The sequence below is a fragment of the Phocoena sinus genome, chromosome 10, assembly GCF_008692025.1.
Source record: "Phocoena sinus isolate mPhoSin1 chromosome 10, mPhoSin1.pri, whole genome shotgun sequence".
Taxonomy (NCBI): Eukaryota; Metazoa; Chordata; class Mammalia; order Artiodactyla; family Phocoenidae; genus Phocoena; species Phocoena sinus.
This window is the reverse complement of record NC_045772.1, coordinates 23063986-23089761: the sequence shown is the minus strand read 5'-3', so window position 1 is coordinate 23089761 and position 25776 is coordinate 23063986. Positions and strand designations below refer to the sequence as shown.

The window sequence follows — 25776 nt, the reverse complement described above, 5'->3', positions numbered from 1 at the left end:
TTAAAAAGCTCCCCAGGTGCTTCGATGAGAAACCAGGTTTGGGAACCTCTAACTTATGATGACAGGGCCTCACTTAAAATCTGTCCAGGTGGGCCTCCCTGGTGGCACAGTGGTTGAGAGTCCGCCTGCCGATGCAGGGGACGTGGGTTCGTGCCCCGGTCCGGGAGGATCCCACGTGCCGCAAAGCGGCTGGGCCCATGAGCCATGGCCGCTCAGCCTGCGCGTCCGGAGCCTGTGCTCCGCAGCGGGAGAGGCCACAACAGTGACAGGCCCGCGTACCGCAAAAAAAAAAAAAAATCTGTCCAGGTGATGAATTGTAGCCACTGAGTGACTGAAGTGCCACATAGATGTGCTCCTTCCACGTGGACTCTTTTAGGTTCTGCCACATCAAGGTATGGCTCTCCTCTCTGGGCCAAAGCATATTTTATGATCTTAATTGCAGAAAGAAAGAAAATTTCAAGATATCAAGAGATAAAGACTGGGTAAAAGGATTCACCTGCCTTTTATTTCCTATAAAATACAATGTCTCTGGATATACAGATATAACTTTCACTGTTTTCAGCTCCATGCACAAACATGGGTAAATTTAAGAGTCTGAGACCGGGCCTCAGAGCTAGCTCTGCTCTCTCGGGGTGCGCTATGGTAAGGAGACCACCAGTCTTACAGACAAGGTACTCTAGGCTCAACCTAGCGTACCTTTCCAAAGAATGGGGATTTTAAAACTTTCCAGAATGGAAACTAAAGCCCCAACTGTGAAGTCCATTTTATTTTACTTCAGACACAAAGAGACAAATTTCTCCCTACTCTATTTATGAAGTCATACAAAAACAAAACAACAAACCACCCCAAAAATAAAAAACAAGATTTCTAATCAAAAAAGACAATAAATAAGTGGATGTTACTCTTTTTTTCCTCAGGGCAGATATGAAAATGGACTTCAGTCTCCCTCACATAATTTTTTGTATCCTTTTATTACATGACTGTGCTAGGAATTATTTAAGGATTTTCTTGTGATTCTCCATGACAGAGATAATTATCAAATCTACAAGGGCAGACTTGACTTCTAGCTCTGAGTTTTTCAAATGCCCATGGCAAAGTTCCCCTTGAATGTTCTATCTCTCTAGTGCCTCAAAGTTTAACTGTTTATCTCCTAAATATGGGTCTGGGTTAGGATTGGTCACAAAGGAAATTTGTGCAAAGGCAGAAGTGAAGCAGCAGTCATTATACTCTGAAGGTCGGTGCAGGACATGAGGTGCTGTGGCAGCTCACGCTCATTTTGCTGATTTGCTGGCTCACCTTAAATCGGGGCAGAGGCCAGGCGTGAAGCTTTTTCAGAACTGGATCTTCTTCGATTTCTCTGAGTCCTGGGCCAGATGCATAGTGGCACTGTGGCTCTCATAAGCACCTGCACCATGGCTCCTGCAGGGACCAGCATTGTAGGTGATGAGACAGACTCACAGTCTAGTTTGACTTTGTGGGTTCCAATTTGTCCCTGCTCACCCCCACTTCATGTTCAGCTTTCCTGCCTGACTGTAAGTCCTATTGATTTACAGTAATTTCAGGTCCAGCCCCAGACACAGAGGCAAATTCTTCTCCAGCTCCCACAGTCTCATAAGGTCTAATCCCTACAATAAATCTTTTATTCCATATGACTCACTGTGGCTATGCTTCTCTGATCAAACTCTGATACAGACAGTGGTGTTGGAAGTAATTCCAGGAGAACAAAACCTTAACAATGGGTTTCTCTGAATTTGTTCTGGGTTATCTGGTCTGATTGGATTTAAAGGCATTGGTGACCAGCTGTCAATGATAATGGTGACACTGGTTGTCCATGGCATGCATTAGCAAAAAAAAATTTCTTAAATTATGACCTCTGGATACCAGTAATCAAATGGCTGAAGAAGGCAAGGCTTTGGGTGACCAAGTAGATGCTTCCACGAAATATTTAAGTGAAAATAAGGACTACAGTGGGGTTGGCTGGTTTTTTTCCTAATTATGTTAGATAAGTAGGGGAAGGGAAATGATGAGCTTAGGGTTTTAAACTCTCAGTTCAAGATGAGATAAGGGACCAGAAAACCTAAATGATTGCCTTCCTATATGTACAAGGGTGTAATTTCTAAAAACTAAACCCAAAATCTAATCCTGAATTACAATGCAGTTGAATTCCCCATCTTGCAGGCCTTGTGTTAACGTAAGGGCTTTTTTTTGGAGCAGTGTGGATGGGAACACATGGGAAGCTTCAGATGACACTGGGATCATGAACCCCTAAGTTCTGCTGAGCCTCTATTGCTAGTAGAAATAGCTCTTCCTCCCCCTGAGGTAGTTGCCTTGTAGGGTGTGCTGATCCTTCTCAGAACCAGTTGTCAATACCTCCCATTGCTTCTAGGCCCCATTGCAGGAAACCCTAGAAGGTAAGATAAAAAGTGTGCAAGATTTATATTAAGAGAAACCTGGGCAACACACATGGGGATGGAGGCTGAGAATGTTTGGTTGGATGTGTAGTAGTCAGCTTCCAGGATGGCCCCAATGATCTCCACCTCCCTTCCTACATCGTATCAGGATTCATCTGCATGACCAGTAAAATACAGAAGTGATGGTGAGTCACTTCTGAGATTAGGTTATAAAGGACACTGCAACTTCTGTCCTGGTTGCTCTTTCTTGAATTACTCTGGGGAAGCCACGTCATGAGGAGCCCTATGGAGAGGGCCACACAACAAGGAATTGAAGCATCCTGCCAGTTGCCAAGTTTGCGACCCTGAAAGCAGATACTCTGGCCCCGGTCAAGTCTTTAGAGACCACAGTCCCAGCCAACAGCTTGCCTACAACCCTATGACAGTCCCTGAGTCAGGCCATGTAGTTCAGCCACATCCAGATTCCTGACCCTCAGAAAATATGAAATAATAGTATTTGTTGTTTTATGTCCCTAAATTTTGGAGTAATTTGATAAGTAGCAATAACTAAAAGAGAAGGAATATAATGGTAGATCAAGGCAAACTTACTGATATGAGTACAGTAAAGAAAGTGGCCCAGTCCATTGTTTTAGCTCAGATTGCTGAGGGTGTCTCTAACAGTTTGGCTGAAACTTAAACTCAGTGGCAGCCCATATTAAATGAAATTAAAAGGCTAGACTGCCTTGGTATACTGAATAGGAAGGCATTGACAAAGACTCTCTCCTTGACCAAACTTTAGTTAGGCTACTCTGAGACCTTTTTCCACTAAGTCCATCCTTGGGCATGATCATAAGGAACCCAAGTGTAGCAAGAATTCTAAGTCGGTTTAGCCAGAATCTCCCAAACTTGGTATCTGATCACGCTCGATACCTGATCAAATTCCTCATCTCCCAAGTGATGTCTGATAACCTTGGCCTGCCTTCTGCAAGAATCCTGTGAGGTCAATTTAGCAAGAATTACCTTAATCTCTCAGTAACTTACCATCCACTGATGTCCCCCTCCACAACCTCGGACCCCAGCTCTGCTCCTTGGCTAAAAATCCTCAGTTTTAGAAATTATTTCACTGAGAACTAACAGAACACAAATTTCTTTTGCTTAAGCTACTCAGTCTGAGGTACTTTGTTATGACAGCCTCTAGCAAACTAATACAGCAGATTTTGACTTAGTGATGAGTGATTAGAAAACCAAACAAATGCCAAAAGTGACAATTATTACCTCTAGAGAAAAACAGATCATTCAAGATTAGAAATATAATTACAGCATTCACCATGGCTTACTATAAATAGTAGTCATCATAATGTGAACACTAAATATTGATCTCACCAAAATTATTATTGAGCTCTATTCAGAGGATGGGGAATTGAAAAGATTGAAGCCCATGATATCTGCTTTTTAAAGAATATGTCCAGTTTCTTTCTTAAGAGGACAACATTTTAACTTTTTCTAATATTGTAATGCTAATTTTCTACAAAAATCTTGCATGTTTATATAGGAACAGAGTTTTAGGCAATATTGCTACCATTGGCATACATGACAGCTCAATTTTTCAAGTCCATTTAATAAAACAAACAAACAAAAAAGGAAGAAAAAAGAAGAAGAAATTATCTCACTGAGTTTTCACAAACTCTTCAAGATATGTATTACTCCCATCCAAGACCAGCTGCAAAATCTGCAGGGCCCAGTGCAAAATGAAAAACAGGGTCTCTTGTTCATTAAGAATTTCAAAACGGTGACAGCAGAACATTAAACTAAGCATAGGCCCTGCATAACTGTATAGGTAGCAAGCCCATGAGGCCAGCCCTGCTTCCACCATTTAAGTAACAGGTGCACAGAGATCAAGTAAATTCCCAAGGTTACGTTAACAATAGCTGGGAAAATGTCAGAGCCAGAATTCTAAGAGGTTTGATCCTTACTAAACTCTTTCCAATTAAACTAGGCCTTTCTTTGTTTAACTGAATCTAATGAAGATTTTCTAAATTAATTGAAAACAAAATCTGCTGCCAGTCACTTTCACTCTAGTTCACCCCTGTACTCCCAGGTGTTAAGAATAATTTATTGAATGCTTTAATGTGTTATATAAACTATTGTGATGAAGCAGCAAGCTGTCTTAAGAGTTCTTGCTACACATTTCCTTTTAAAATACTCTCCTAAATGCTGATGGAAAATTCAGACATGTCTGTGTGTAATGTCAATGGAACTTAAAAAAAAAGAACCATAATAGCAGAAGCTGTGACACAAAAACTGTACTTTAGTGACATTCTAACTGCGAACCGAAATAATATATCATCGCGTATTCGGATTTTTTTTTTTTTTTGCGGTATGCGAGCCTCTCACTGTTGTGGCCTCTCCTGTTGCGGAGCACAGGCTCCGGACACGCATGCTCAGCAGCCCAGCCCAGCCGCTCACGGGCCCAGCCGCTCCACGGCACGTGGGATCCTCCCGGACCGGGGTATGACCCCGTGTCCCCTGCATCGTCAGGCGGACTCTCAACCACTGCGCCACCAGGGAAGCCCCGGATTTTTTTTTAGGTGACTAGTATATTGGGGCTCATTTAAATGAAAAGAAAGTAAGCCCCAGATTCCAGGAGAGACGTTTGAAGGTGAAGGGACAAAAAGAGAAGGTCACGAGCACAATCCCACACAACTCAGAACACCGGCCTGGAATGCGCGCCTGCGCAAAAGGAACCCTCCTGCGCAGAAGCCGGGCCGGAAGGGCTAGGGCGAGTGGGGCGGGGATACGGCTGCTAGGAGAACGCGATGACGTTAGGGCCTCGGCGCTCTTCTTCGCCAATGGGTGCCGCCAGTCTGTAGTGACGCACTATGTGCGTCGCGCTGACGACGCGCGAAAGGCACAGATCTAAAGACCCGGAGGACGTTTAGCCTCTGTGAGCCCCAGCCTTTCCGAGGGAGCGGTGGTGTGTTCGCCATCTTAGGGAGTGAGTGTGGCTCGGCCTTACCTGCAGTGCGTGCGGGGAGCGGAGCGCGGAGACCCGGTGGGGCGCTTCTTTGGCTGTAGACCCCGTTGGCCTCCTCCTTTGGGGAGGCCGCGGTGACCTCCTCAAGGGCGCGGAGGCGGGAAGAGGCAAGGCCTGGGTGCGGGGGTAGTCCCAGGGTGCCGGTGACGTTAGCCGGCCTAACGGACCCCTTTGCCTTTCCTCTAACCGCCGCTTCCTCTCCCCCTAGCAAGATGTTCTCGTCCGTGGCGCACTTGGCGCGGGCGAACCCCTTCAACGCACCCCACCTGCAGTTGGTGCAAGATGGTCTCGCGGGCCCCCGCAGCAACCCCGCCGGGCCCCCGGGCCCACCCCGTCGCTCCCGCAAGCTGGCGGCCGCCTCTGTGGAAGGTGAGGTCAGACCCTGTCCCGATACGGTTGTGAGGTCCCCTCGGCCTTCGTGGCGTGCTCGGCCCGGAGGACAGGGAAGGACGCGCGCCCTGCCCGCGGCAACGCAGGAGGGCGCCCAGTTGCTTGTCCGAGGATGTCAGCTCGTTCCGCCCGAGGCCGGGTGTCGGATCCTTGGCCCTCCCTCAAGGGCGTGGAAGGGTCTAGGCCCTGCTCCCTCCGTGACCTCCGCGTCCTCGAGCGAGTGGAGGCAAAGAGGCCGTGACTAGCTCCTTATCTTCACCGTGAGCCCGCTTAGTCAGCCGACTAGGCCATTGGGTAAAGTCTTCATCCTAACCACTGGCCACCGCAGTTCTAACTGTATTATCAGTTCTTTGATTTTGCTTTCACTTTCTTTTTAAAAATATTGTTTCCTCCCTTTAGTATTCCCGGAGTCTAATATTAGTTGACACAAGGTATGTGTGATAACTGGGTAACTCTTGTTTTAATGCGCCTGATTGGCTTGTAGACCCGGAGAGACCATAGAAAGGATATAATAGATAGGAATCCCTTTGATCTTATCTCTCGGGTTTCTTAATGATTAGACCCAACTTTATTTTAACTGTGTGTATTTTAAATTCCAGTGGAGTGTATTTATAGAGAAACCTGAAAACCGAATTGCAGGAGTACAGAATATGTTATCTACCTTGTACCTGTAAAATGTAAAGATTTAAAAAAAAAATTATTACGTGTTTCTGTTCTGTCTTCAGTGTGAGGAAAAAACCCTTACATCATCATTCGGTCCTTCAGTTTAGACAGTTAAATCTATGGTCATTTGTGTAGTAAATGTATTTGACTGCAGAAATTTATGTTTATCTATTTTTACACTATAGGGGGATCCATAAGTGGGGATAGTATTGGTTAGTGGCCTTAGAGGTTTGCAAGCTTTTACATGATTTAAGTTGGATTGGTACTTAAAAGTGTGTTCTTATCAGCCGTTAGTAATTTGAAGTTTGACTTTAATTGGAAGAGCTATTAATGATGTAGAAAACTTTTTTTAAAATTTATATGGCAAAACGAGAGAGAGGTAGTATCTCACAGATAAGAACCTTCAAAATCTTTAAATGATTGTTTTGATTTTGGCAGTGAATTCCTTGTTCACACTAGGTGGAAAATTATCTTTCAGTTTACTTGTAAATGGTGGGCAGAGCTGTTCAGTTGTGATACTACTTTTTCACAGGGAAGTGTAGTTCTCTTGCATTCCCATGACCTTAGTCACCTCTGAAGAAATACTTACTTGATTTTTTTTTTTTTCAATTAAACAGAGCAGTATAGCTGTGACTATGGATCTGGCAGATTCTTTCTCCTCTGTGGACTTGGAGGAATTATTAGTTGTGGCACAACACATACAGCATTGGTTCCTCTAGATCTGGTTAAATGCAGACTGCAGGTTTGTTTTTGCATGTTGGACTAAATAAAACATTGTTGAAACATGGCTGTTACCTACTAACAAGCTGTGTGGAAACCTAACTGTCCAGGAGGTAAGTTGATAACCAGTAACATGAGTATTATATTAAAACGCATGGTGTGTCTTGTCTTATTACAGAGTACAGTTGTGAATATGGCTCTGCGAAGTTTTACGCACTGTGTGGCTTTGGTGGGGTCTTAAGTTGTGGTCTGACACACACTGCTGTTGTTCCTCTGGATTTAGTGAAATGCCGTATGCAGGTTTGTATTGAGATGATAACATTGAACATCTCTTCTGTGTGTGACTTAATTCCAAGTAATATTAAAGGACTTCACAATTTAGAAGAATGAAGACGTTATGACTGCCGGAAATTTTAGGAGAACACCAAACTCAGATTTCTTTAATGCATGATTTTTACTTTAATTAGTGTTTTAAATCCAAGAAATACCTCTTTTAAAATAAGAGTGAAGGTAGATTGTTGATCTCAGACTCTGGTTGTAAGTGGTTCTTGCTGCTGGGCTGAATTCTGCCTAGAGTTCTTCAAGGCCTACCGATTCTTTTTTGCTCCAAATAGTCATTTTACAAGCACTTACATGTCAGAGTACGCAATCATTCTTTGTGTATTATATGATGTAACTTCATGTCTCTTATTTATTGATAAGATCAAGGCAGAGAACACGATAGATTAAAAAACTCTCACTGTATAGTGCTTAAAATTTGTGGGCATAGCTTCTTGCATATTTATTTACATAAAAGGTTTTCTTTCACAATTAAAATGTCTTAATTAGGATTATTGAAACACAAATAATCAAACATCAAAAATTTATTTGTCCCAAACAGGATTAGCGGTCTACTTACCTAAAAGAGAAAGGAAGGTGAAATGTTAGCAGGGAGAGGAAGGTGATGTATACCAGCCCTTCTAGTACTGGCAGAAATAGATTAAGATTTTTACCCCCATTAGTTAATAGAATGAATATTAAATACACCTTTGCTAAAACTTCTTATGCATGTTTCTTAAAGGGAATTTAATTTCTTAACTCAAAAGAGGGTTTTCATGTTGATGTACCTTTTTAACTTGTATTTAATTTGATTGTCTTAAGTTCACAAAACTTTATAATCACTTAATGGGTTAGCATATCTCAAGGATATAGACTCAATTATTGTTTATGAAGTAACTTTAAGACTAATTTTTAAGTGGTAAAAAGAGTTGGGTGGTGGGAAAATCTTGTGTCCGTTTTATCATGTAATTTTGTAGGAATTTTATCCTCTTAACTAACTCTCCAAGACTTAAGTCTGACTGAAAGAAAGCTAGACCTGACTGTACAAAAAGTTACATTTACAAAGATAAATAGTAGACATTAAGCTGATATCATGCAGTGAACTTGTATTTACCTACCTTTTGTGTAGTTACTAAAGTTTATATTAGAACCAAAAGGAAAAACTAATAATAACAATTAAATGTTTGTGAGAAGTGTTATTATCTCTGTTGTACATTTTTTTTCTTCTTCTTCTTGTTTTAAATAAAGGTGGACCCACAGAAGTACAAGGGCATATTTAATGGATTCTCAGTTACACTCAAAGAAGATGGTGTTCGTGGTTTGGCCAAAGGATGGGCTCCGACATTCATTGGCTACTCTATGCAAGGGCTCTGCAAATTTGGCTTTTATGAAGTCTTCAAAGTTTTGTATAGCAACATGCTTGGAGAGGTATGTAATTTATCTTTGAAATTGAAAGTTCTCAGCTTTTAGGGACTTCCCTGGTGGTTCAGTGGCTAAGACTCCACGCTCCCAACGCAAGGGGCCCAGGTTCGATCCCTGGTCAGGGAACTAGATCCCACATGCCGAAACTAAGACCTGGTGCAGCCAAATAAATAAATAAATATTTAAAAAAGAAGAAAAAGGAAAAAAATTCCTCAGTTTTTAACATAAAATATAAGACCAAAAAGGATCTTAGATTTTTGTTTGACTCACCTTTTTTTAGAACTGAGGAAATAGTCTCAGAAAGGGTGAACAGTATGTTTCAAATCATAAGGCTGTTGTGTTTTTTTTTAACATCTTTATTGGAGTATAATTGCTTTACAATGTTGTATCATAAGGCTGTTTTAACATAAACAGGATAAGAAAAAGAAACTATTTCATTGGATTTCAGTGCTCTTTTTATTGTGCTGTGCTGCTTTCCAAATAAGTTGGATTTGAGTTTTTTAAAGAGGATTGTAGTATCCTGTGTGAGTTCAAGGGTCAACTATCCTTGGCACCTAGACATTCAAAAAATATTCACAGTGTACTATGATTGATGAGGTTATGAGAGATACTCAGTCTCATGGGTGTTATCTGTGGACTGTGATAAAGAAACACTTAAAATGTCTGAAATTTTAACTGTTGCCTAGAACTGTCTCTTAAATTGAGAACAGCCAGTGCAGCAGCAATTCATGTTTCTCCTTATGTTTTTCATTTAGGAGAATGCCTATCTCTGGCGCACATCACTATATTTGGCTGCCTCTGCCAGTGCTGAATTCTTTGCTGACATTGCTCTGGCTCCTATGGAAGCTGCTAAGGTTCGAATTCAAACCCAACCAGGATATGCTAACACTTTGAGGGATGCAGCTCCCAAAATGTATAAGGAAGAAGGCTTAAAGGCGTAAGTAAACGTTTGCCTAAATATATAGTATAAAAATACTCATTTGAAAAAACCGCATTTGTTAGCATTAAACCTGCCAGACTTTCTCTTTTTCATATCTCTTTCCCCCTCACATAGAATGTAAACTCTAGGGGCAAGGATAAGTTGATACATGGCTTGGACCCTAAATTAAGGGTTTTTTTTCCCCTAAAGTTAGAATCATTTGTCAGTCTACAAATGACTTGATATTTGACCTAAATATTAACTCTTAACTTGGGGGATGGGGAGTGCCCTTGTTAGAATTCTTGTCATCTATGTTCACAGTTAAGAATTTGCATATAGACAGGCCACACATGCTTCCTTCCACACATGCTTCCTTAGATCCACCTTTGTGGATGCCAATCTTGAGCTGAGTTCTACTTGTAAACTTACTGTTTCTTGTAGTTCCAGTGAAAGAAACATCCAGCAACTTTTTTGGTTGTATAGTCAAAGGTGCTTGAGTCATTGGCATGTGAGATAAATATACCTGCATGTTAGTCTTAGGTTCTGATAGAAATGACATGCAGTAGTGCTGCCATTTTGTTACTATCAGGACTTGACTGGTGTGCAGACACTTCTGTTAATAATGAAAAAGTCTGCTAGATGAATATATGCAACCGAGTAAAATAAGTCTTCTGATTTCCTAGATTCTACAAGGGGGTTGCTCCTCTCTGGATGAGACAGATACCATACACCATGATGAAGTTCGCCTGCTTTGAACGTACTGTTGAAGCATTGTACAAGTTTGTGGTTCCCAAGCCCCGAAGTGAATGTTCAAAGCCAGAGCAGCTGGTTGTCACATTTGTGGCAGGTTACATAGGTATGAATTATTTAGAACATACTTGTCTGTGAAATTAAGAATAATCATTTCCAGTATTGGCCTCTTTTGTGAGGGAAAAATATTCCAAAGAAGTTTTATCTTTCCATTGCATTTTATATACTCTTCAGGATTCATAAATACTTGCTAATTCGTTCCTAAAATAATTGTTTTGTGGTTTGCATGTCATAATTAAGCTCGGGAATGTATTGACTTCACTGCTGTGCCTTTTTTTGTTGTTTAGTTTTTCCAATAACAAATTTTTAATACGAGAGAAAGTGTTAAAATCTGAATATAACTTGAGGGATTGTTCTGTTTTACAGAGGGTAGACTGCTTTATAACTTTTCTTGTTAGTCTCACTCTAAAATACGATTTTTTTAAACACAAGAAAATTTTATTACTCATGAAAATGTTGTTGGCTGTGATGTGAAAATTTTTTTTAACTGACCCCATATTGGATCATTTATCTTGACTTTTTCAGCTGGAGTCTTCTGTGCCATTGTTTCTCACCCTGCTGATTCTGTGGTGTCTGTGTTGAATAAAGAGAAGGGTAGCAGTGCGTCTCTGGTCCTCCAGAGACTTGGATTTAGAGGTAAGATTTTTTTTCCTCCCCTCTAAAGAAAGAATAACACTTTGGAGTATATTTTTCACTCACATTTCATATTTTATCAAGGTGTATGGAAGGGACTCTTTGCCCGTATCATCATGATTGGCACTCTGACTGCACTGCAGTGGTTCATCTATGACTCCGTGAAGGTCTACTTCAGGCTCCCTCGCCCTCCTCCACCTGAGATGCCAGAATCTCTGAAGAAGAAGCTTGGGTACACTGAGTAGATGAAAGCAGATGTGGACTGAATCTGCTTGTTGATCAGTGTTGAGGAAAATGCAGAAGGAACTTTTATATATTTGACAGTGTAGGAAATTACCTATTCCTAATATAATTACTGTAGTACTCTTGCCAGAAGCAAGAGTTTCAAACTTACTGTTGAAATAAACCCAACTGTTCATGGTTTGTCTGTGACTTGATAATTATTTTTAAAGCTAGTTTTTAAAGAATTAACCCTAAAATGGAAAGAATTATGCATACATTAGAACCTCAAGGAAAAAAATCACTGTTGGTTGAATACTATAATCCCTACTCATAAATTGTCATGTTTCAGGATTTGTCACTCAAGAGAGTTCTTACATTTTTAGGTACCATGCCCTAAATTTTTAAAAACAATTTAATTGTTCAGTTTGAATATGGATAAATATTCATTTGTGGTTTATTTTGACAAGCACATTTCCGTATATAATCAGATTTTTGCAACACTTAATATACTTTTAAAAATCCTAATCAGTGTGCTAATCCTTATTTGTAAAAGAAGATAATCTAAATTAGGCTGTTTCTTAGAATGATAGCTTTTTAGAAAGACCAAAACATTTGATGGCTAAAAACTATTTCAGGTAACTTAATTCTCCTCACACAGATCTGACTTTCTAAATTACAAAAAAAATAACATAAACTATTTCCGGTTTTGTTTTTAAGAAAGGCATCTGCTTGACACCTGGAATAGGTGAATGCCCCTGGGACGGTGGCACTTCGGCATATTCAAGCATCTGGAATTTGGTTTAAGCCCAAACTGATTTAAAAGCTAGAACGTAAGCCACTGTTTAGTTTTCCCTTGTATTTTGGTTAGGAAGTATAAAAGCCCAATCTGTAATATAGTTTATTTTTTCAAATCTGATTACATTTTACCTTCAGGCCTTTGGATATAATATCTGGATTGAGTTGACAGTCCCTGTGTAAAGTATGCAGATGGGACCTCAGGAAAAAAACTTCAAAGGAGTCTAAACAGGAAGAGAAATGTTTTCATTACAAACCCATGTTATAAGGTCAATGAACTAAATTTAGAAACCAGGTATATCTCATTACATGTTAACTTCTCTCTGTCATCATCACCTGGTCTTGTTTAAGGTTCCAGTCTTATTTTACCTGTGTTGCAGAGAAAAAGGAGGGGTTATGGGTGTAAATTTGGACCAGACTGACAAAAGGTAGAGCTGTGGTCTGAGCCCAAGCAAATGATGGCTGTGGCAGTTGGTGTCATCAGTGTGCATTAGTTACTGCTGTGTAACGAATCATCTGAAATGTAATGGCAAGCGACGATACGATCTCAAGCTTTCTGTGGGTCAGAAATTAAGGAGCATTTGTTGGGTTCTTCTGCTTCTGTGTCTCATGAAGTTATCAGATGGTAGCTCTTGGGTCATCTCCAAAGGCTTTTTCACATCTGGTTAGAGGGAGATTGTTTGAGCATCTCCCTGTTAGTGGCTCAGTCTTTCCTCAAAATCAACAGCATGGTGGCTTTAGGGCAACTGGACTTATTTCAGGGCTCTGAAGTGGAGCCAGGCAGAAGCTGGATCTTTTATGGGAATTAGCCTTGGAAGTCCTAGCATCACTTCCACTATACTCTTGGTCACCAGAAGTCCCAGAAGATCAAATCCCAGCTTCATGGAAAAGGAGCATAGACTCCACCTCCTACTGGGAGGAGGGTCAGTCACATTGTAAGAGCCTGTGGGATTGGATATATATGTACATTGGGCCAATGGAGAGGTGGACTGTGGATTTAAAAACTTTAGGGTATGCAGTTCAGCCAGCTTCACCATGAGAGGTTTCCACTGCCAGCCAGGATTCAAGTCTTATTTTCAAGAGAAGCAATCGGTTTCATTTGTGGGTATTGACATAAAGTGTGCTGTGTTCAGGCTGTCAAGAATTGCTTGCTAATTGTAGTTAGAGAACTTTCAAAGCTATTTCTGAGGTAAAACCATTTCATCCTCAAAATTAAAATGCCCACTTAAAATGTGAATTCCCATTTTGTATTTTAAAATTTATTTATGCTGAAAATAAAGATTCTAATAAGGATATTTTAACATTGTTTTTTCACATTTGGCTTTAAGAAAATGTTAATTCCACAAAGCAGAACCCAGTGGGATGAGTATATGTGATTAGTTGTTTAATTGAATTATGTCTTAACACTAGGACATAGTTTCCAGAGAGATCAAATAAAATTCAACTTGTCTCTAAGAAACTCTAAGAAAGCCAGATTTTTGCTAAATTATCTGGTGACATGTACAACAAAATTGAAAAACTTAACAGCTTAACCGAATCTCCATTGTGTGAAAGCTTCATGAAATGTTTTGATACCATTTTGGGGAAAGTGTCCACAATATTCATCAAGTTTGGTGCATGGCAGTCAGTCTTGCTGCCAAATTAGGAGTTATATACTGTTTCTTCAACATAAGTTATATAAACATTGTTTATACAATTGTTATCATTTACATGATAAATCAATAATTGTTAAAAATCCCAGATACCATGTGGATAAGAGACTGATTGCAAACTTTGAGGAATCTGGAATTCACAACTGAATGCTGTGCCTCTTGATATATCAAACAATGATGTACCTTATAAGCTAGCTACTCTTAACAGCTCTTAACTCAGATATTATCTACTGAATCATTTTCTCTTTTGCAAGGCAGCCCTGACTTCACATCCTCCAGAGTGGTCATAGGAGGTGTATGAGATGTTCACCTCACATTGATAAACGGTTTATGAATCTTTGGTGACTTGAATTTCCTAGAAAGCAACTATTCCAAGGTTTTCATTTGCGGTTTTATAGACTATAAAGTGCCATGCGTGCAACAGTCACTTAAAGGTTGGCTATACTGAATGAAAGCCTAGAGGATGTGTCTCCTACATAAGATACAATTCGTACCTAATATACTGTGATTTGATGTGCAAGTCAGCTAGGTTTCTTTGTGGAACGCAGCATATGCAAGATTTGAAGATGGAGGATAATTCATGTTAGGGGCAATATCTCATTTCAAGATGCATGATCTCAACACCAGGAGGCTGTATCAACCAAGGTTAAAACTGCTTTTTCAGACATCGTTAATATTCTGAAAATAATAATGTAATCAACTTTTAATCATGGATAAACAATTCTTCACTGATTTTATTGACTGCACAACTGGTTAGACTTTAAATAGTATTAAAGCAGGGAAATTCCACAGAAAGCTGAAGATGACTCACCCGTAAGAGACCATATCTATTATTGAAGTGATTAATTTTACATTTTCTACTGTTGGGAAACAGTTCCAAAGTTTTCCATTCTATATTTGCCTCCAAAGCTATCTGTCTTGAAAACAAAATCATGACAATGAACCTAGTGACATTCCAGATTTGAGGATTCCTTCAAGAAAGTCCCACTCAGGATGGCTACCAAATTACTGATAGATTTGTGAATCATTAAAATAATGAGTAGGATAGCACCAAAAAAGGTATCTCATTTATTTGGCACTGATAGAAATTAAAATTTTTTTTTTTGACTGTGCTGTGTGGCTTGCGCAGTCATAGTTCTTTGACCAGGGATTGAACCTGGGCCCCGGCAGTGAAAGCGCCAAGTCCTAAGCACTGGACCACCAGGGAATTCCCCAGAAACTAATATTTTTCATTAATGAATTTTCAGATAGTTGGATTTATATTTTTAAGTGCTGAAGTGTTTTTTTTGAACTTTTGAATTTTATTTATACAGCAGGTTCTTATTAATTATCCATTTTATACATATTAATGTGTACATGTCAATCCCAATCTCCCAATTCATCACACCGCCGCCACCACCCCCGCCGCTTCCCCCCTTGGTGTCCATACATTTGTTCTCTACATCTGTGTCTCAATTTCTGCCCTGCAAACCGATTTAGCTGGACCAGTTTTCTAGGTGCCACATATATGTGTTAATATATCTTTTTCTCCTTCTGACTTACTTCACTCTGTATGACAGTCTCTAGATTCATCCACGTCTCTACAAATAACCCAATTTCGTTCCTTTTTATGGCTGAATAATATTCCATTGCAAATATGTACCACATCTTATTTATCCATTCATCTGTTGATGGGCATTTAGGTTGCTTCCATGACCTGGCTATTGTAAATAGTGCTGCAGTGAACATTGGGGTGCATGTGCCTTTTTTTTTTTTTTTTTTTTTTGCGGTACACGGGCCTCTCACTGCTGTGGCCTCTCCCGTTGTGGAGCACAGGCGCGCAGGCTCAGCGGCCATGGCTCACTAGCCCAGCCGCTCCGTGGCATGTGGGATCTTCTCGGACCACGGCACGAACCCGTGTCCCTTGCATCGGCAGGCGGACTCAACGACTGCGCCACCAGGGAAGCCCTGCATGTGCCTTTTTGAATTATGATTTTCTCTGGGTATATGTCCAGTAGTGGGATTGCAGGGTTGTATTGTAATTCTATTTTCAGTTTTTTTAAGGAACCTCCATACTGTTCTCCATAGTGGCTGTGTCAATTTACATTCCCACCAACAGTGCAAGAGGGTTTCCTTTTCTCCACACCCTCTCCAGCATTTATTGTTTGTAGATTTTCTGATGATGCCCATTCTAACTGGTGTGAGGTGATACCTCATTGTAGTTTTGATTTGCATTTCTCTAATTAGTGATGTTGAGCAGCTTTTCATGTGCTTCTTGGCCATCTGTATGTCTTCTTTGGAGAAATGTCTATTTAGGTCTTCTGCCCATTTTTTGATTGGGTCGTTTATTTGTTTTGTTTTATAAATTTATTTATTTATTTTTGGTTGCGTTGGGTCTTTGTTGCTGCACACAGGCTTTCTCTAGTTGTAGCGAAGGCAGGCTACTCTTCCTTGCGGTGCGCAGGCTCTCATTGCGGTGACTTCTCATTGTGGAACACGGGCTCTAGGCATGCGGGCTTCAGTAGATGTGGTGTGCGGGCTCAGTAGTTGTGGCTCGCAGGCTGTAGAGCACAGGCTCAGTAGTTGTGGCGTATGGGCTCAGTTGCTCTGCGGCATGTGGGATCTCCCTGGACCAGGGCTGGAACCCATGTCCCCTGCATTGACAGGTGGACTCCTAACCACTGTGACACCAGGGAAGTCCGGGTTTTTTGTTTTTTTAATATTGAGCTGCATGAGCTGTTTATATATTTTGGAGATTAATCTTTTGTCCATTGATTCGTTTGCAAATATTTTCTCCAATTCTCAGGGTTGTCTTTTCATCTTGTTTGTAGTTTCCTTTGCTTTGCAAAAGCATTTTAAGTTTCATTAGGTCCCATTTGTTTATTTTTGTTTTTCTTTCCATTACTCTAGGAGGTGGATCAAAAAAGATCTTGCTGTGATTTATGTCAAAGAGTGTTCTTCCTATGTTTTCCTCTAAGAGTTTTATAATATCCAGTCTTACATTTAGGTCTCTAATTCATTCTGAGTTTACTTTTGTGTATGGTGTTAGGGAGTGTTCTAATTTCATTCTTTTACAATGTAGCTGTTCAGTTTTCCCAGCACCACTTATTGAAGAGACTGTCTTTTCTCCGTTGTATATCCTTGCCTCCTTTGTCATAGATTAGTTGACCACAGGTGCATGGGTTTATCTCTGGGCTTTCTATCTTGTTCCATTGATCTATGTTTCTGTTTTTGTGCCACTACCATATTGTCTTGATTACTGTAGCTTTGTAGTATAGTCTGAAGTCAGGGAGTCTGATTCCTCCAGCTCCGTTTTTTTTCCCTTAAGACTGCTTTGGCTATTTGGGGTCTTTTGTGTCTCCATACAAATTTTAAAATTTTTTGTTCTAGTTCTGTAAAAAATGCTGTTGGTAGTTTGAGAGGGATTGCTTTGAATCTGTACATTGCTTTGGGTAGTAGTCATTTTCCCAATAATTCTTCCAGTCCAAGAATATGGTATATCTCTCCATCTGTTTGTATCACCTTTAATTTCTTTCATCAGTGTCTTACAGTTTTCTGCATACAGGTCTTTTTTCTCCCTAGGTAGGTTTATTCCTAGGTATTTTAGTCTTTTTGTTGCAGTGGTAAATGAGAGTGTTTGCTTAATTTCTCTTTCAGATTTTTCATCATTAGTGTACAGGAATGCAAGAGATTTCGGTGCATTAATTTTGTATCCTGCAACTTTACCAAATTGATTAGGTCTAGTAGTTCTCTGGTGGCATCTTTAGGATTCTCTATGTATAGTATCATGTAATCCGCAAACAGTGACAGTTTTACTTCTTTTCCAATTTGTATTCCTTTATTTTTTTTTCTTCTCTGATTGCCATGGCTAGGACTTCCAAAACTATGTTGAATAATAGTGGTGAGAGTAGACGTCCTTGTCTTGTTCTGATCTTAGAGGAAATGCTTTCAGTTTTTCACCTTTGAGAATGGTGTTTGCTGTGCGTTCATCATATATGGCCTTTATTATGTTGAGGTAGGTTCCCTCTGTGCCCACTTTCTGGAGAGTTTTTATCATAAATGGGTGTTGAATTTTGTCAAAAGCTTTTTTCTGCATCTATTGATATGATCATATGGTTTTTATTCTTCAGTTTGTTAATACGGTGTATCACATTGATTGATTTGCATATATTGCAGAATCCTTGCATCGCTGGGATAAATCCCACTTGATTATGGTGTATGATCCTTTTAATGTGTTGTTGGATTGTTTGCTAGTATTTGTTGAGGATTTTTGCATCTATATTCATCAGTGATATTGGTCTGTAATTTTCTTTTTTTGTAGTATCTTTGTCTGGTTTTGGTATCAGGGTGATGGTGGCCTCATAGAATGAGTTTGGGAGTGTTCCTTCCTCTGCAATTTTTTGGAAGAGTTTGAGAAGAATGGGTGTTAGCTCTTCTCTAAATGTTTGATAGAATTCACGTGTGAAGCCATCTGGTCCTAGACTTTTGTTTGTTGGAAGATTTTTAATCACAGTTTCAATTTCATTACTTGTAATTGGTCTGTTCATATTTTCTATTTCTTCCTGGTTCAGTCTTGGAAGGTGTTACCTTTCTAAGAATTTGTCCATTTCTTCCAGATTGTCCATTTTATTGGCATAGAGTTGCTTGTAGTAGTCTCTTAGGATGCGTTGTATTTCTGCGGTGTCTGTTGTAACTTCTCCTTTTTCATTTCTAATTTTATTGATTTGAGCCCTCTCCCTCTTTTTCTTGATGAGTCTGGCTAATGGTTTATCAATTTTGTTTACCTTCTCAAAGAACCAGATTTTAGTTTTATTGATCTTTGCTATTTTTTTTTTAAAGGTGTTCAGGGTAGGAGTTTATTAATTAATTTATTTTTGCTGTGTTGGGTCTTTGTTTCTGTGCGAGGGCTTTCTCTAGTTGTGGCAAGCGGGGGCCACTCTTCATCACGGTGCACGGGCCTCTCACTATTGCGGCCAATCTTGTTGCGGAGCACAGGCTCCAGACGGGCAGGCTCAGTAGTTGTGGTTCACGGGCCTAGTTGCTCTGTGACATGTGGGATCCTGCCAGACCAGGGCTCGAACCCGTTTTCCCTGCATTAGCAGGCAGATTCTCAACCACTGTGCCACCAGGGAAGCCCTGCTATTTTTTCTTCATTTCTATTTCATTTATTTCTGCTCTGATCTTTATGATTTCTTCTTTCTACTAACTTTGGGTTTTGTTTGTTTTTCTTTCTCTAGTTCCTTTAGGTGTAAGGTTAGATAGTTTATTTGAAGTTTTTCTTGTTTCTTGAGGTAGGCTTGTATTGCTTTAAACTTCCCATTAGAACTGCTTTTGCTGTATCCCATAGATTTTGGATCATTGTGTTTTCATTGTCATTTGTCTCTAGGTATTTTCTGATTTCCTCTTTGATTTCTTCAGTGATGTCTTGGTTATTTAATAACGTATTGTTTAGCCTCCATGTGTTTGTGTTTTTTATGCTTTTTCCCCTGTAATTGATTTCTAATCTCATAGCGTTGTGGTCAGAAAAGATGCTTGATATGATTTCAATTTTCTTAAATTTACTGAGGCTTGATTTGTGACGCAAGATGTGATCTATCCTGGAGAATGTTTCATGCACACTTGAGAAGAAGGTGTAATCTGCTGTTTTTGGATGGAATGTCCTATAAATATCAGTTAAATCTATCTGGTCTATTATGTCATTTAAAACTTGTGTTTCCTTATTAATTTTCATTTTGGATGATCTGTCCATTGGTGTAAGTGAGGTGTTAAAGTCCCCCACTATTACTGTGTTACTGTCAATTTCCTCTTTTTTTTTTTTTTTTTTTTTTTTGCAGTACATGGGCCTCTCACTGTTGTGGCCTCTCCTGTTGTGGAACACAGGCTCCGAACGTGCAGGCTCAGCGGCCATGGCTCATGGGCCCAGCTGCTCCGCGGCATGTGGGATCTTCCCGGACCGGAACACGAACCCGTGTCCCCTGCATCAGCAGGCAGACTCTCAACCACTGCGCCACCAGGGAAGCCCAATTTCCTCTTTTATAGCTGTTACCAGTTGACTTATGTATTGAGGTGGTCCTTTGTTGGGTGCATATATATTTATAATTGTTATATCTTCTTCTTGGATTGATCCCTTGATCATTCGGTAGTGTCCTTCCTTGTCTCTTGTAACATTCTTTATTTTAAAGTTTATTTTCTCTGATAGAGTATTGCGACTCCAGCTTTCTTTTAATTTCCATTTGCATTGAATATATTTTTCCACCCCCTCACTTTTAGTCTGTATGTGTCCCTAGGTCTGAAGTGGGTCTCTTGTACACAGCATATATATGGGTCTTGTTTTTGTATCCATTCAGTGAACCTGTGTCTTTTGGTTGGAACATATAATACATTCACGTTTAAGGTAATTATCAATATGTATGTTCCTATTACCATTTTCTTAATTGTTTTGGGTTTGTTTTTGTAGGTCCTTTTCATCTCTTGTGTTTCCCACTTAGAGAAGTTCCTTTAGCCTTTGTTGTAGAGCTGCATTGATGGTGCTGAATTCTCTTGGCTTTTGCTTGTCTGTAAAGCTTTTGATTTCTCCATCGAATCTGAATGAGATCTTTGCTGAGTAGAGTAATCTTGGTTGTAGGTTCTTCCCTTTCATCACTTTAAATATGTCATGCCAGTCCCTTCTGGCTTGTAGAGTTTCTGCTGAGAATTCAGCTTTTAACCATATGGGAGTTCCCTTGTATGTTATTTGTCATTTTTCCCTTGCCGCTTTCAGTAATTTTTCTTTGTCTTTAATTTTTGCCAATTTGATTACTATGTGTCTTGGCATGTTTCTCCTTGGGTTTATCCTGCTTGGGACTCTCTGGGCTTCCTGGACTTGTGTGGCTATTTCCTTTCCCATGTTAGGGAAGTTTTTGCCTGTCATCTCTTCAAATATTTTCTTTGGTCCTTTCTCTCTCTCTTCTCCTTCTGGGACCCCTATAATGTGAATGTTGTTGCATTTAATGTTGTCCCAGAGGTCTCTTAGGCTGTCTTCATTTCTTTTCATTCTTTTTTCTTTATTCTGTTCTTCAGCAGTGAATTCCACCATTTTGTCTTCCAGGTCACTTAACCATTTTTCTGCCTCAGTTATTCTGCTATTCCTTCTAGTGTATTTTTCATTTCAGTTATTGTATTGTTCATCTCTGTTTGTTTGTTCTTTAATTCTTCTAGGTCTTTGTTAAACATTTCTTGCATCTTCTCGATCTTTGCCTCCATTCCTTTTCCGAGGTCCTGGATCATCTTCACTATCATTATTCTGAATTCTTTTTCTGGAAGGTTGCTTATCTCCACTTCATTTAGTTGTTTTTCTGGGATTTTATCTTGTTCCTTCATCTGGTACACAGCCCTCTGCCTTTTCATCTTGTGTATTTTTCTGTGAATGTGGTTTTTGTTCCACAGGCTGCAGGATTGTAGTTCTTCTTGCTTATGCCATCTGCCCTCTGGTGGATGAGACTAAGAGGCTTGTGTAAGTTTCCTGATGGGAGGGACCTGTGGTGGGTAGAGCTGGCTGTTGCTCTGGTGGGCAGAGCTCAGTAAAACTTTAATCTGCTTGTCTGCTGATGGGTGGGGCTGGGTTCCCTCCCTGTTGGTTGTTTGGCCTGAGTCAACCCAACACTGGAGCCTACCAGGGCGGGGGGCGGGGGGCTCTTTGGTGGGGCTAATGGTGGACTCTAGGAGGTCTCAAGCCAAGGAGTACTTCACAGAACTTCTCCTACCAGTGTCCTTGTCCTCATGGTGAGGCACAGCCAGCCCCCACCTCTGCGGGAGACTCTCCAACACTAGCAGGTAGGTCTGGTTCAGTCTCCTATGGGGTCACTGCTCCTTCCCCTGGGTCCTGAGGCACACACTACTTTGTGTGTGCCCTCCAAGAGTGGAGTCTCTGTTTCCACCAGTCCTGTCGAAGTCCTGCAATCAAATCCCACTAGCCTTCAAAGTCTGATTCTCTGGGGATTCCTCCTCCCATTGCCGGACCCCCAGGTTGGGAAGCCTGATGGGGGGCTCAGAACCTTCACTCCAGTGGGTGGACTTCTGTGGTATAAGTGTTTTCCAGTTTGTGAGTCACCCACCCAGCACTTATGGGATTTGATTTTATTGTGATTGTGCCCCTCCTACCATCTCATTGTGGCTTCTCCTTTGTCTTTGGATGTGGGGTATCTTTTTTGGTGAGTTCCAGTGTCTTCCTGTCGATGATTATTCAGCAGTTAGTTGTGATTCTGGTGTTCTCAAAAGAGGGAGTGAGAGCATGTCCTTCTCCTCTGCCATCTTGAACCAATCCAGCCTGAAATTTTTCTTTTTAAATATTTTTCACGTCTAAAATGCATTATTTTGTCTGATTAAGTTGATTACATGGAACATAATTTACATTTCATTTGGTATCATCATTATGAACATCAAATACTGCATTAGGATGTACTACAGTGATACTCTCCCTGTGGGCTATAGAGCTGTTTTCCAAAAAGCAGTTCCATAGTATGTAACTTTTTGTTATATTAATTAATGGCTTTGCCCTTTTTCAGATGTGCCAGGCACTTTAGATATAATAATGGTAATATTCACAGCAGTGCTATAAGGTAGATATTATTATTTATTATTTACAGATGAAGAAATTAAGGGTCACAGATATTAAATTTGTCCGAGGCCACAGAACTAGGCAGAGCTAGGATTGCAACCTAGTATCTTTGATTTCAAACTCTCATGTTTCTACGTATTAAAACAGGGATGAATCAAATGTTGTTCCAAAAAATATGTCTTTTGCCACTGTAATTATGGGGAAATCCATCACAAAAAATCATTATGGTTTGGAATAAGAACTCAAATACCCATATCACAAATAATTGCTGTATCTAGTAACACAGTCACCATATATAATGGATTCTATTCCTAGTATTTAAGGCAAATGCATACAAGCACTTACCCTGTGCAGCTGTGTACTAGGTGCAAAGGGATATTACTTTTTAATTTTTAAAAAATTTTTGGCCGTGTTGGGTCTTTGTTGCTGTGCGTGGGCTTTCTCTAGTTGCGGCGAACAGGGGCTACTCTTTGTTGCGGGGCATGGGCTTCTCATTGTGGTGGCTTCTCTTGTTGCAGAGCATGGACTCTAGGTGCGCGGGCTTCAGTAGTTGCAGCCCGCAGGCTCAGTAGTTGCAGCACGAGGGCCCTAGAGCGCAGGTTCAGTAGTTGTGGCGCACAGGCTTAGTTGCTCTGCGGCATGTGGAATCTTCCTGAACCAGGGATCAAACCTGTGTCCCCTGCATTGGCAGGTGGATTGTTAACCACTGAGCCACCAGGGAAGTCCCAGGATATCACTTTTTTTTTTTTTTTTTTTAAAACATCTTTATTGGGGTATAATTGCTTTACAATGGTGTGTTAGTTTCTGCTTCCAGGATATCACTTTTAAAAACAGAATACGTGATATGAGGAATCAAGAAACTCATGATCTCGTTTCAGACACCCATGAAACCATTTGCAAAGAACGATGGACACTTAGTGCTTAAATAAAGTTTTAGCAATAAAATTGTGAGGGAGACTTCAAGTGCTACAGCATTTCAGGAAAGAGAAAATAATATGGAGTCACAGAAGCAGGGAGAAAGTTTCTTGGGGTTCAACTTAGAACTATGTGAATCAATTTTTTTAATTTATTTTTTTTGCGTTACGCGGGCCTCTCACTGTCGTGGCCTCTCCTGTTGCGGAGCACAGGCTCCGGACGCGCAGGCCCAGCGGCCATGGCTCATGGGCCCAGTCGCTCCGTGGCATGTGGGATCTTTGCGGACCGGGGCACGAACCTGTGTCCCCTGCATCGGCAGGCGGACCCTCAACCACTGCGCCACCAGGGAAGCCGTATGTGAATCAATTTTAATGCTAACTCTTTAATGGCAAAAAGCCCAAGTCTTAGGGATGAGCCATTCTGGTGTAAGAATTCATAAACTTGAGACTCATCCTAGAAGCGGCCAAGATGGTGGAGTAGGAAGGCCCTGAGCTTTCCTCCTCCCACAGACATACAAAAATTACAACTATCTAAAGCGCAATTATTGATGAGAACCACCTGAAGGCTAGCAGAAAAGATATTGTACAACTGAAGATATAAAGAAGGAAGCACAATGATACAATTAGGAGAGTCAGAGATGAGGTATACTAAAGACCCATACACCAGAGTAGGTGACCCACAAGTGGGAGGATAATTACAACTGCAGAGTTTCTCCCCAAAAAGTGAGGGGTGTGAGCTCCACTTCCTGCTCCCCAGACCCAGGGGTCCTGCTCTGAGGAGACAAGCCCCCAGAACATTTGGCTTTGAAGGCCAGTAGGGCTTACTTTTGGGAAACTTGGAGGGTTGGGAGATATAGACTCCACTCTTAGAGTACACACAAAATCTCATATGTTCCAAGACCCAGTGCAGAAGCAGTAGTTTTAAAGGAACCTGGGTCAGACCCACTGGCTGATCTTGGAGAGCCTCCTGGAGAGGCAGGAGGCAATTGAGACTCACTGGCAACGTAGACACCGGCAGCAGCCATTTTGGGGAGCTCCCCCACGAGAACACTGGTGCTGCCAAGTGTCATTTTGGAATCCTCCTTCTAGCTTATAGGGTCTGGACCTGGCCCTGTCTGCCAGCTGCTAGGGACCAGAACTGGGACACTGCAAGCCACACAGGTGGGGACACAACAGGCCAGCTTCCCTGGGATTCAGCTGCCCTGGAACCCAGCCTTGCCCACCAGAGAGCCCAGGATCTGTCTCCAACCCGCGTCCACCAGTGGGCCAGCACTGGCCCCGGGAACTGGCCTCACCCAATAGGAGGTGGTCACCAGCCCCAGGACCCCATGGATGCTGGCTCTACCCACCTGTGGGTTGACACCAACTCTGGAACACCTAGGGCACTGCCACCAGAGACCCTGAGACCTGGCTCTGCCCATCAGCAATTCCACTCCTGGGTGTTTAACCAAAGAAAATAAAAACACTAATTTGAAAAAATACATGCACCTCCAATGTTCATTACAGCATTATTCACAACTGCCAACATATAGAAGCAACCTAAGTGCCCATCAGTAGATGAATGGATAAAGAAGATGGGGTAGATATGGGGTATACCATATATCACAATGGGATATATATCACATATCACAGTGAGGTATATATCACAATGGAATATTAGTCATGAAAAGGAATGAAATCTTGCCATTTGTGACAATATGGATGGACCTAGAGGGTATTATACCAAGTGAAATAGAGAAAGACAAAAATACTGTATGATTTCACTTATATGTGGGATCTAAAAAACAAAACAAATGAACGAACATAACTAAACAGAAACAGACTCGGAGATAGAGAACAAACAGGTGGTTGCCAGAGCGGAGGGGGGTGGGAGGGGAGAGAAATAGGTGGGGAGATTAAGAGGTACAAACTTCCAGTTATAAAATAAATGAGTCATGGGGATGAAATGTAGTGTGGGGAATAGGGTTAATAATTATGTAATATATTTTCATGGTGACAGAAGCAACTAGACTTACCATGGTGATCATTCATTTTGAAATGTATAAAAAAATCAAATCAGTGAAAATTCCCTGGCGGTCCAGTGGTAAGGACTCCGCGATTTCACTGCCGAGTGCCTGGGTTCAGTCCCTGGTGGGGGAACTATACTGCAAGCCACTTGGTGTGACAAAAAAAAAAATCAAATCACTATGTTGTGTACCTGAAATTAATGTAGTGTTGTAGTGTTGCAGGTCAGTTATACTTCAAAAACAGACAGACAAATTCATAGAAAAAGAGATCAGATTTGTGGTTATCAGAGGTGGGGGGTGGGGGAGAGGGATT

At 40.9% G+C, this 25776-nt stretch overlaps 1 protein-coding gene and 1 non-coding gene across 7 annotated transcripts; both read left to right on the top strand.

The window, feature by feature from the left end:
- The first annotated feature begins 5238 nt into the window (after positions 1-5238).
- On the top strand, positions 5239-11722 carry SLC25A3 (solute carrier family 25 member 3). 6 transcript variants are annotated; one of them, XM_032645937.1, is made up of 8 exons: positions 5239-5385; positions 5633-5793; positions 7376-7497; positions 8764-8943; positions 9693-9874; positions 10540-10712; positions 11192-11302; positions 11384-11722. In XM_032645937.1, exons 2-8 carry the CDS (start codon positions 5637-5639, stop codon positions 11542-11544), a joined length of 1086 nt encoding a protein of 361 aa, XP_032501828.1. In that variant the 5' UTR covers positions 5239-5385; positions 5633-5636; the 3' UTR covers positions 11545-11722. The 6 variants fall into 6 exon arrangements, with proteins under 6 accessions (XP_032501828.1, XP_032501833.1, XP_032501831.1 ...); XM_032645942.1 differs by having other exon boundaries at positions 5265-5411; XM_032645940.1 differs by having other exon boundaries at positions 5296-5385; positions 5637-5793.
- Positions 10220-10468, top strand: LOC116761411. The gene has a single exon (XR_004351981.1). It is a non-coding gene; the product is annotated as a small nucleolar RNA SNORA53 (small nucleolar RNA).
- Positions 11723-25776: the final 14054 nt, after the last annotated feature.